Here is a 12,022-nt window from a genome sequence, read left to right as displayed (position 1 = left end):
CCTCTAGATCCACAGCAGCTCCGCCGATGGATAGACAGGCAGACCAAGGGGACACCTTGGCCATGGGACGGTGGCATCTGGACCCTGCCTCCCTGGGGGTCTTTGGCCTGACCGAAGTCCCAGGGGTGGGGGGATGACAGTACCGCCTCAGTATGATCTTATTTCAGCTCATTTACATAAGTTTTTTCTTTTTTTTTTTTTTTTTTAATTTTGAAATTTTTTAAGCTGATGTACAGGACATGGTTTTCTAGTTCACTCAACACTACTTGAATCTTTATATGATCAAAAAAGTCTTCCTAAAATAGATTTTTTTCTTTTTTTTTACTGTTTCTTTATGGGGGAAACTAGTTCCCTTGGAGGCAGCAAAGGTAGAGAGGGGATGGTGATGTGGGGAGGGTGCCGTACCCCTTCCCGGTACAGGGGCAGCTGTCGGAGGATTTCCCCCACAGCTGCCCAGTGCTGCTCCTCATCCCAGGCAGGGCTGGAAAACAGCCCCTGCTCCCCCCTGTGGGGCTGTGGAAGGAGTTGTCCCCAGCACTAATGACCCGAGTACCTCCAGGGGTGTCCCCCCCAGCTGCTCTGATAGCTGCCTGGAGCTGGTTTGCAGATGTTCGCAGCAGCAGAGGGTGGGGCTAGGACTGTTCCAAAGAACTTGCTGCCAACCTGCTTCTCCTAGGGATGCTCTGGGAAAGCCACCAAAATGCAGCAGGGGTGATGGTGGCAGTGCTGCTCATCAGTCACACCCCAGGGGACATCTGCCCTCAGCCACAGGCCTGCTGAGAGCCCCCTCCCCAGCTCTCCTGGGTCACACAGACAGAGGTTTTTGGATGGCATGGAGGTTTTGAAAGGCTTGCTGCCTGCTGGGAAGGGAACAAGCTCCAGGAGCCCCTTGGGCAGCAGCCGTGCCCTCACCTCTGCTGGAAGAGCTCCTGTGCACTGAACCCTGAGTAAGGGTCTTGCAGAGCTTAACCCTGAGCAAGCAACAGTGATGCTGTGCTTGAGGTAAGATGAGGCTGAAATCACAGAGTCACAGAATGGTTTGGGTTGGAAGGGACCTTAGAGATCATCCAGTTCCTCCCCCCTGCCATGGGCACACCCCCCTGCCATGGGCAGGGACACCTCCCACTAGGCCAGGTTGCTCAAAGCCTCATCCAGCCTGGCCTTGAACCCCTCCAGGGACGGGGCATCCACAGCTTCTCTGGGCAACCTGGGCCACTGCCTCTTCACCCACACAGGAAAACATTTCTTCCTAATATTCAATCTAAATCTCCCCTCTTTCAGCTTAAAGCCATTAGCCCTCGTCCTGTCACTACACCCCCTGATCAGGAGTCCCTCCCCAACTCTCCTGTAGCCCCCTTTCAGCACTGGAAGCTGCTCTGAGGTCTCCTCGGAGCCTTCTCTTCTCCAGGCTGAACAATCCCAACTCTCTCAGCCTGTCCTCATACAGGAGGCGCTCCAGCCCTCTGACCATCTCCGTGGCCTCCTCTGGACTCACTCCAATAGGTCCACGTCCTTCTTATGTTGGGGTTCCCAGAGCACAGGGTCTTTCCCAGACACCCCAGAGTGTTTTTTCCCCTTTGCACCACCCAGTCCCTAGAAAGGCGCTTTCCCACCCAAACTCCCCACCTGGTTTATAAGAGGAGCTGCCTGCCCCTCTCCCACGGGCACCGGCCAGCGGCTCCCAGCCCCGAGTCGGCTGCGGCCATGAGCTCCTAATCTCTGCCCTATCTCAGATCACAAACATCTCTGTGCAAGGCCTGGCACGGCGCTGCCCGACCTCCCCCTGCTGTGCTATCACCACAAGATAAAGTTGTCTCAAGCTGAACATGGTACAAACCATTCAATTTTTATAGAGCCCTCTTATCTCCTGAAACTCGGAGCGATCCTCCCTTTTTATCACCGGGATGTGAGCCATCCTTTCTACTTATCGTTAGAAATTGCTGCTGCTTGATGAAGTGCAGGGAATGATGTATTCTCCCAAACATTAAACTTTAACTGACCTTTCCCTCTCCTTAAGTGTTGTGCTTTTTCCTGCCGTGAGGCCAGTGTCAGCCCTTGCCCCTGGCTGGGTCTCTGGGGGATGGAACAGGAGGGACTTGGGGAACTGGACAGGAGCACAACAGAGAGCTGTGAAGCATCTTGTGGTTTATGTGCAGGTGGGGAAAAAAATCGCAGTCCCACAGCATCTGCTGCTGAAGGGGATGATGGGGGAGCAGTGGACAGCAGGACCGGGTGGCTTGAAGCATCCTTGGAGCACCCATCTCCAGCTGCCTCATCCCACAGCCGGCTCCCAGGGGAGGAGGGACCCACAGGTGGGGGCACTGGAGCCGGCTGGGAGCAGCCTGCCCTTACCAGCCTTCCCCAGAGCCCCCGTTTTCCTCCCCACTAAATGCACTGCCCTGGGGGCAATTTCACAATCAATCACTGTTTTTCCCTTAAAAAAAAAAAAAAGAAATCCTGGCAGGGTGTTACACTCTGCTCTGAACAATCCTCCCCACTGCAGCTTCTTTGCATGGAAGCCCCCAGCTGCCCTGCTGCTCTCGGCTACTAATTCCTGCATGGAGGCTAGTAGTTTGGAAGGGCAGATCTGGGACTCAGGAGCAGGAGCACTCTATGCCTGCAGGACCCATCGCTGCCTTCCTGCAGGGAACAAAGCCCCACAAAAGGAGCAGGGCTGCCTTCCCTGAGCCCCTGCCTTCGTGCAGTGGACTCGGCTGCCAGAGGATGGAGCGGGGAAGCATCCCAGAAATGCCAAGAAGCTTAAAGGTGGTGAATACAGCTGGGGATTTACAGGCCAGCACTCCAGGTGGGATCTGAGCGCCTTCTCCAGTACATGATGAGAAGGTTTCAAGGACCTGATTTCACAGATGCCTAAATAAATACATTGGAATTGATATACAAAAACACAGCGCGTATTTATCTACTTTGCAGGGGGAGTGGGATGTAATTAGATGGCAGTGTCTCTCTCAAGGCTATCTCTGCTGTAACTCATGCCCCGAGGGGAGGGGGAGGAATATGCAGGCAGCAAAATTGATGGGCTGCTCCCAGAGCTTGGTGTTAATTAATTTCCAAAGCGCTCCATGTAGCAGAGCAAGCAGCTCCTTCGAAGCCTCCTTTTCCCCACCGCTGCGGGTGCTCTCATGCCTGTGCCAGCGTGGGGTGCAGGGCAGTGGGGTAAGCCTGGGGGTCAGCACTGGTTCTTCGAGCCCCCAGGCTCTTTGGTTAAAGTGTGCAGAAGCTGTTGCTGTTTTTAAACAGGGGGATTTCTCCTTGGCCAAGAGCCCTCTTTGCTGGCCACAGCGTGGGCAGATGTATTTTTCAGGGCTTTTCCTTTTCCCCTTTTTATTGACATTCTGCTTGTTCCTGCTGCCAGCAGTCAGCCCAGACTGGACTTTGCTGAAAGCCCACCCAAAACGGCCAGTTCCCAGGTGCTGACGCAGTGCCCTGCCCCTGAGATAGAAGAGGTTTGAGAACTGGGTTTGCAGCCTGGTCAAGTGGGTGGTGGTGGGGCTGGGAAGGGGCTGCGCCAGCTCCAGAGCTCTTCCCCTACTACCTGCACACTGGCTCTGCTTGTGCCTTCCTCAGCCTGACTCTATTCACCATGTACCACCCCAGCGAGCTGCTGTGATGAACAAACGACCCAGGTAGCCTCCTGCTTTAAAACGTGAGCTGGCTGTAGCCCAAATTCCTTCTTCTGCAGGGTCCTGCTCTGCTCTGCTCCACTGAGGTTGGTTTGCAAACGATGATGAGGTCCACACGTGGCTCTGGTTAAACTAGTTAGCATCCGGACTGCAGCGAGCCTTGTGTAAGAGGGGCTGGGGGAGGGATCTAATCCAGCACGTGTGAGAGATGTTCATGGCTGTAAAGTAACCCTGAGCTCTGGAGACTAAATTTCAGCATCCTCAGATGGAGATAGTTTTACTGTATTTGTGCATGGTACAGAAATTTAGGAACAGCGAACCAAATGCTTTCTTCGGAGCTGTCTGAAGCCAGCCTCCATGATCGATGCTGGAGTGTTTACGGCTGAGCAGCTTTTTAAGGCCCCGTGCACCAGCTGTATCTAAAACTGCGGTGTATTTCTGCAATCACACAGAGAGATTGCAGAAGAGAGAGAAAGGAGAGATTTAGAATCACGTTTAGTTAAATGCTGAAAACTAATAGAGAAGCGCAGAAGACCCTGCATGCTGGCTGCACCAGTTACTGGAATGGATAAGGCTGTTACATTTGGGTTTAGAATTAGTTTGTCATTCTCTCATGAGGTGAGAAAAATTATTGGCTCATTTATTAGGCAGAAGTCAGCCTACTTAAAATAGACATTTTTATTTCTAGGTTCTATAGGACAATCAGTAACGTAGCAAAAGGGTCAGTAAACCACACCGCTGCGAACAAAGAGCTCTGCCTTACCCTGGCCAGCAGCAGAGCCAAGTGGTGAAAAAACAGCATCTGCTCGATCCCAGGCAGCAATGTGACAGCATCCATCCTGCTGCAACGAGCAGGTATCTCCCCAGACCACTGCTGTTAAACCCCAGCAACTACAGCCCACCTCTAAGGAAACCAGTGATTTTTCACAGGTAAGGAAATACATTCCCAGCTGCTATTGCTTCACACTGCAGCCAGTGCTTGGCACTGCTTCAGGTTTGTTTCAAAACCACATGCAGCCTATCATAGAGGAGACCTTCTGCAAACCAGCTGGATTTCTTTTTAAACAAATAATCCCCTCTTGTAAGCCCTTTATTCCCCTGTGCTGCTTTCCTGGAAGTTTCCCTGTGTGCCAAGATTATTTCTCCCCTGAAGTGTCCAAGGTATTTGTGTTCAAGCAGAAGTTTGCAGTCTGTAGCCGGGATAACAAACTGCAGCCTCTTGCACGGGACTCCTCTTGTTTCATTCTTGCTCATCAGATTCGATGCACCTTCTTGCCAGAGAAGTACTTCTTAGAGAAAGGAGAACGCTTTACAAATACCAAAACTGTTGGAGTCCCAGCCTTTACAAAATACCTGCGAAGATTAAAAGGAGTCCTTTGTCTTCCTTGTCGCTGGCCAAGTGTCATGCAGAGCGACTTCCACTCAGCTCAATAAAAACCGACCTCCCAACGGCCGACGACAAGCTTTTTTGCTGATCAGCAGAGCCTCTCATAGCCAGGGCTGCACACAGCCGAGGAGGAGTGTTTTATGAATCAACTCTTCTCCCAACAGCTACTTCTAATTAAAACAGCTGTTAGTCTCCCTCTGGAAGGAGGCTTCTTTTGCAGCTGCCCTTACAGCCTGAAATCTGAGGGCGTATGCGTGCTGCTTTTTATGGAGTGACAGTTCAGACACAGCCCGCAGCAGCAGACCTAGAGCTCTGCTCCCGCTGTGACGGACCAAGCCGCTAGCACTGTGCAGCAGCCTCTCTCCAGCTAGCTACAAGATGGTGTAAGTTAATAGCACAGGCTTTACAATGATTTTTTGGCTTCACAAACAGCAAATTCTTCTCTCTAAATAACTGTGCAACACTTTAAAGTCAGTTTCAGAGCGAAGCTGTGCTGCATGCTGTGTTGGGGCTGGGGCTGCTCGCGCAGCGTTATTAACAGTGAGAGCATTGTTAACCTTCAACACGCCCTCTTTATATGCTGCTGCTTTTTTTAAAAGTAGTACTGTGTAGATGGAATCTGAAACAGCCCTTTTGTGCTGCTGCTTGTGTGCAGCCCAACTCCCTTTCCCAACTCCATCCAGTTCAGGAAAGAGTCGTTAAATATTTTTTTTCCCCCCCAAAAATGAAGTCACTAAAGCGAGGGACAAAATCCATGCAGTCCCACTGCTTTACACCTTCCCCACTTAGAAATGTCAAGAATTAGGATAATTAAATCAGAGAACAAACTGGACCAAAAAGCCCAAAACTCATACTTTTTGCCTTCATGCTCTCCCTGAACATGAACAAGTAGAGCCTCACCTTTCATGCTGCAGCACTTGTAGCAATGTGTGTTCTGGGTTCAGCTTGTACATTTCTGCTCTTTCTTCATCTTCAAAATAGAGCTGAAAAAAAAATTGAGAGGGTTATTAAATACTTAAGACACATGATACTTAAGATACTAAACCGATCAAAGTCCAGTACCAGCACACCATGTATTGACTAGAGGTTTATCAAATTCCTGCACCTTGAACTGACGGTGTTGGATGCTAACTTCAGCAACGTAGAAACTGTTTTGTGTAAATTCCAAGTCTTTCCTGTATAAACCAGGTTAGCTGGAAGAAAAACACGCTGCCTGCTCCTGTGCTTTACAGAGAAGCAATCCAAATCTACAGGCTGTTTTTCAACAGGTGAAATGCAGCAACGGTATGAGCTAAACTGGATAGGGTTAAAGATATTTGAACAAAACAGAGTAGATATTAAGATATTTGAATCCAGCAGCTGTGCCTGAGACTGTACATACACACAGAGCTGCAATCCCAGTTTTTAAACTGGTAAAGTACACAGGCACTGTCCTTTTGGTCCTGTTTGCTCACTGCACTGAGGGCTGCGCTGTTGCCTGGCACATGTGACACTGAATGAAAATAAAATGAAAAATGAACATCTGTGTGCTTCTCTATACAGCTTCTGAACAATTCTCCAAACCTGCCATAACCACAAACAACTCGCATCCCACATGTGCTGAAGTCTTAACAGACATATATTGTCTCGATGGGATTAGGTGTTTAAGTACCAGCAGTTAGATCTGAAAATAACCTTGGGGTTTTTTTTAATATTTTCTCATTTGTATTGAGCAACTTTACAACAATGCAGTTAAAAAACTGGCAGCTTACCAGCTTGATGGTCTAAATTATAATTATAAGATAGGAATCTAAGCAATATCTATAAATACCTTCTATCAAATACAATGTAAGTGGAAGACAAAAGAATTTTTGTTTTCATTAATGAATTCTGTGCCCATGTCAGCACACTTGGAAAAGGTTTGAATCAATAAACAAACATAGCTCTTCAAATCCTTATTTCACATCCATGTATGGTAGTCAGGTAACGATACCATTGCTTTCATACACTCAAAGCTGCTCAATCTCATTCCAGAAAAAACAAAACAAAACACAACAACTCTGAAATTGAAGGAAAGTCAAACTTCTCACCTCAAGATTGCTGGGAAGGTATTTTCTTTCTAAATCCCAAGGAGGTAACTCAGCAAACATCACCATCAAATGATCGATAAACCTAAAAGCCAAAATACACTTGGTTAGCCTAGATCAAATGTTCAGCTTCAATAATTTGTGCAGTTGCATTTGAATGATGGCACAAACACATTAGCAAATTAGACTGGAAAGTAAGTCTGGATCACTCATAGTTTCTTCCCTTCAAACTCATTGCTTTCCCAAAGAGCCCAAGGCCCTGGTGTAACTCATGGTATTGGTTTCAAACCAGAGCAGTGCAACAGCAAATTTTTTTAGCTTTAATTTTCACACTGAAAAAGATATTAAAATAAAAAACCTGCATTTTGTCTAAAATTGATTTTCCTTCTACATGGTCCCACCAGCATGACGCTTCATCAGACTGGAATGCTCAGAACACGCCTGTGTGTCAGAGGCTTGTTTATTTTGGCACTTCAGGAGTACTGGTGGCCAATTAGTTCTAAGAACCCATTTCACCTCCTTTGGTCATGAAAAGTTATAGTGAACGCTACAGTGTAAGAACCATGACTTCACTAATCTGCTTGCACTGTAATTTTAAGTCACAGAATCATAGAACGGTTTGGGTTGGAAGGGACCTTAAAGATCATCGAGTTCCACCCCCTGCCATGGGCAGGGACACCTCCCACTAGCCCAGGTTGCTCAAAGCCTCATCCAGCCTGGCCTTGAACCCCTCCAGGGATGGGGCATCCACAGCTTCTCTGGGCAACCCAGGCCACCGCCTCACCACTCTCACAGGAGAAAAATTCTTCCTAATATCTAATTTAAATCTCCCCTCTTTCAGCATAAAGCCATTACTCCTCATCCTATCCCTACACTCCCTGATCATCAGTCCCTCCCCATCTCTCCTGTAGCCCCCTTTCAGGTACTGGAAGCTGCTCTAAGGTCTCCCCAGAGCCTTCACTTCTCCAGGCTGAACAACCCCAACTCTCTCAGTTCTGTCCTCATATTATTAATAGATCTGAGGAACCTGTGTCTCCCCACAAAAAAAAAAAAAAAAAGTTACAAATTCCAAGTTTGTTTAATATTGCAAGGTCAGAAACTGAAGCTAACATCAAGAAAAGGGGAATTCCCACTTTGCCAGTCGCTTGCTTATAGCCTGAAAGATCTGCAGCACTTCAGTTGGGCTGGCTGTATGCCCTAAGGAAATCTATGGGGTCACTTGTGGTTACGAGAGGTCCCTTTCAGAAGCTTTTTATAATGCTTAAGTTTAATGCTCTTTCTGAGACCCCATATTTGGAGGGCTTCGAAACAGTAAATTAACAAAGCTCTAAAGCCCAGGCATGCGGATGGGTCACTGGTATTACCGGCCACCGGTATAAGCTTCCATTGCAAGCCCCTTTAATCACACTGGCTAAATATGACATGTTTCTCCGTGCTATAAATTTATGAAATGTTGAGATTTTTGCCCTCATATTTTAAAGCAGAAAACATAGAATAATTCAGGTTGGAAAGGACCTAAGGAAGTCACCTATTGCAATCTCCTGCTCAAGAGCAGGGTCAGCTATGAGATTAGAAATCTGGAACTACTTCATTAGCATGGCAGTGCTTCACTTGCTGTCTGTTCTCATGTACTCAAACATCTCCTTTATGCAAGAACGCTGCTGACAGTGCATTTACCTGGAGTTCTCATGAAAAGCTGCAATGAAGTCTGTTTGATCGTGCTCAGGGTACAGAAAGAGGACAGGCCAGTTCAGGTTGCCATCAGCATCTAAGTGCACCTTTGCCCCGGTGGCATTGTCAGAGTGGAACCCATCTAAGGATACCTCAGCCAGACCATCTGATATTTCCTCTTCTTCATTTGAAGGCTCAAGAACCAGCTTGATATTTCTTTCCTGGAGGGGAGGAAGGAAAAACAAAACCCAACCAAAAACCACACAGGTATGGTGAGGAGAATAAGAGCAAAAAAATTAGCAGTCAGTAAAAGGAAAAATCGTGTCATTCTTAGTAACGTGTCAGCTCTTAAACATGCCATCAAAAGCCCTCCTACAGTATCAGGCTCAGGTGAGTGGTCTTCCCAGTAGAATCCAGAACCTCAGCCTCAAAGCCCTCATAAAACGGATGAGGAGAGGTGAGAATCCAGAGGACCCTGCACGCTGAGAGAAGCGCCTGAGAAAACATGGGGAAAGGGATGCATCTGAAATCTTGTGCTCTGGGACCTAGCAGGCATAACTTCAGGGCACAACTACATGTACGAGCTCCCAGGAACACCCACTCTTTCAGAAAACTGAAGAAAGCTCTCTCTTTTCTTTGGAAAGACAACTGCAGAAGAGGAGATTGGATTTACATAACATCCCAAAATGTTTTAACATAGCCCAAACATTTGGTGAGGAAGAAGTGGATCCAGCACTGATTCTCTCCTCCACCATACTGGATGGTTGTCTTGTGTCCTTCCACTGAAGCAATGCCCACTGGCAGCAAAGAGAGCGAGGTTCGTAGGGCCAGTGTGATGGTACAGCCCAGCAGCCAGAGCACTCTTTCGGATGCTCAGACCATCTCCTAACACTGGGTTTGTATTTTGTGTTAGTTGTTACCTGAAATACGGAAACCTGGGAGCTGGGGCTGGAGCCACACAGATAAGGAGAACCATAGGTTTAACTCAATTTTTTGGCTCTAGCCCTCAAAAGCTTGTGTACCTCTTCGAGACAATTGAAGAGAACTACTAAAACAAACAAACAACAAATCACCAACCCACCTTTATTGCTGCAAGCAAAATTTCCTTTTGACACTGCTCCTTCTTCTCCATCACCTTTGCTTTCCTTGCATCCCGCTCCTCAGCTCGCTACATGTAAGAAAAGGTTGCAGCATGGTCACACACAGCCAGTCAATGCCCATCACTGCTCTACCCTGCCAACAAGTGCAGAAATCAGTTCAGAACTCCAGAAGGGTCCCCTCCAGCTCCTTCCCCCTACACATCTCAACAACACACACTGTGGAAGCACCACTCAGTTCTGCTTGGGGATATTATACTACACAGAAACATGTAGGGAGCACTCTTCAACCAAGGATCCCAAAGTGCTTCTCGACACAAAGTAGGTATCAAGCATTGTAGACACCAGTTTGCCTTAATACTTACCTTTAATTTGTCAGCTTTAGCTCTCATTTCCACAAGCTTTTTCTCTTTTGAATCTATTCGCAGGCCCTCCTCACACCATGCTATTGCTTCAGAGAAATTCTTTAGCTCCATGTGACAGAGAGCTCCTGAAAGGATTAAGATTTTAAGTTTTTAGTATTGGAGTCAGTATTGGTGGTTATAAAGACGGCATTGGCCCTAGCGCTTTCACAAGGCACACAGAGCAGCACACGCTATTGTCTTGTGGGGTCACGTTCACTTGTAGATTTCCAGTAGGTCAGCTGAGAAGAAAATCTAAAATATTTCAGCGGTTCTTGTATCATCTGCTCATCTAGTCACAGAAATCAGCAGAATGATACTAAAAGTGTCACAGGTAAAATTTTATCATTAGAATTAACATGTCAGTCTCATAAGGTCACAATAAAGTGGTGTTTTCCATGGAGTGAGAAATGCTGAAAAAAACCACCCCAAAAAACAGGTATTCTGGAAAGCAGCAAAAGTTATGCTGCGTTCTGTAGAAACAGGTCCCATGCCTCTGACGGACATGGAAGCTGAAGAGCAAAAACACAGTGTTTTGATTGCAAATCCAAAGCAAAACATAAAGCTCTGTTTTGGGGAGAAAGAGCAAAACAAGAGAAGAGACCTGGTACAGTAACTTTTCTGAAATGAATGCTGTCTAGAAACAAAGTATGATGCACATTCACAGTAATTTAAGGTTTATGAACAGTTGTTTAACACACAGAAACACCTGGTGAAACAAAGTGACATCTAACAACAGTCCACTCCAGGCCTGGTAACAATAACAGTGTAACAAGTAAAGCTAACATCCTCAAAGCTGTTTTGAAAGGATGTTCCGCTCCATGCAGTAATATGTGCTATAACTCTTACCTCTTATGATTGCTTTGAGATGGGTGGGCTTCAGCTTTTTTGCTTGGATGGCATCGTTGAGAGCAGAACGGTAGTTACCTATAAAGCAAGCAACACTGCTCAGAACTTTTCATTTATATTTAAAATCCAGATCCCAAGGTGACAAAATAGCTTATGCAGAGACGCTGTAATTGACCGTTCCTAAAATCACCATGAGGCAAGCAGAGAAAGAAAGAGCAAACTAAGAGCAAGAAGTGAAAGGACAGGAATCCATCAGACAGATGAGAGGTAAGTAACACGACTGTGAGCAAACCATCCCCCAGCTGCAACTCGCAACAGCATTAAAAGGCCAAGAACACCTTCCCTCCTGTGCAGATGCCATTGGTAGGACAGGCGGTAGCTTGAGGAGGACACTGCCAGGAAGGACTGACAGGATGTGTTGATTTTTGAGGCCAGGGCATTTCCCTGTAGTTCCAATCACCCTGTGAATCTGTTCAGCATCAAAACCCACTGGCTTTACCCCCTCCTGGAGCCAAGGCTTGAGCAGCACTTGCAACGAACAAAGCACAAACCCTGCACACAGCCATGCTCCGAAGTGAGAGAGGTTTTTGGGGTTCAAAGGAACTTTTTCTTACAAATAAGCTATTTAGTATGCTGTATCACAAAAAAAGTAAAGAAAAAGAAAACACAAAATGGGGAGGAAAAGCAATGTTGGACCACAGAGCCACCTTCCCAGCCCGAACCAGGGCGGGACAGCACAGGCCTCCTTACCCAGGTAGAACTGTGCGGCCCCTCGGTTTGTGTGCAGCACAGCGTTCAGCTCCGGGTCCTCGCACTTCTTCTTCAGCCCCTCGGTGTAGGCGACGACAGCCCTCCTGTAGTCCTTCTCCCTGAAGTACTCGTTCCCTTCGTTTTTGTACATCCTGGCCAG

The 12,022-nt window shown here is 47.3% G+C and overlaps 2 protein-coding genes across 2 annotated transcripts in view; one reads left to right on the top strand and one right to left on the bottom strand.

Moving 5' to 3' along the window:
* ACOT11 (acyl-CoA thioesterase 11) overlaps positions 1-3,628 on the top strand; it is a 12,223-nt gene extending 8,595 nt beyond the window's left edge. The window contains exon 16 of the mRNA XM_010077949.1: positions 3,586-3,628. Within this exon, the coding sequence (XP_010076251.1) occupies positions 3,586-3,628 (43 nt within the window). The remainder of the gene's footprint in view (positions 1-3,585) is intronic.
* Positions 3,629-4,622: 994 nt separating this feature from the next.
* Positions 4,623-12,016, bottom strand: TTC4 (tetratricopeptide repeat domain 4; the record flags this gene model as incomplete). Its single annotated transcript, XM_010077948.1, has 8 exons — positions 4,623-4,994; positions 5,929-6,011; positions 7,098-7,179; positions 8,772-8,986; positions 9,847-9,933; positions 10,228-10,352; positions 11,113-11,190; positions 11,863-12,016. Coding segments are annotated over 8 exons (924 nt in total), but the record flags the coding sequence as incomplete, so codon positions are not given.
* Positions 12,017-12,022: the final 6 nt, after the last annotated feature.

The sequence above is a fragment of the Pterocles gutturalis genome, unplaced genomic scaffold (assembly GCF_000699245.1).
Source record: "Pterocles gutturalis isolate BGI_N339 unplaced genomic scaffold, ASM69924v1 scaffold18128, whole genome shotgun sequence".
NCBI lineage: Eukaryota > Metazoa > Chordata > Aves > Pterocliformes > Pteroclidae > Pterocles > Pterocles gutturalis.
The sequence above is the reverse complement of the archived record's forward strand: the minus strand, read 5'-3'. Positions and strand labels throughout refer to the sequence as shown.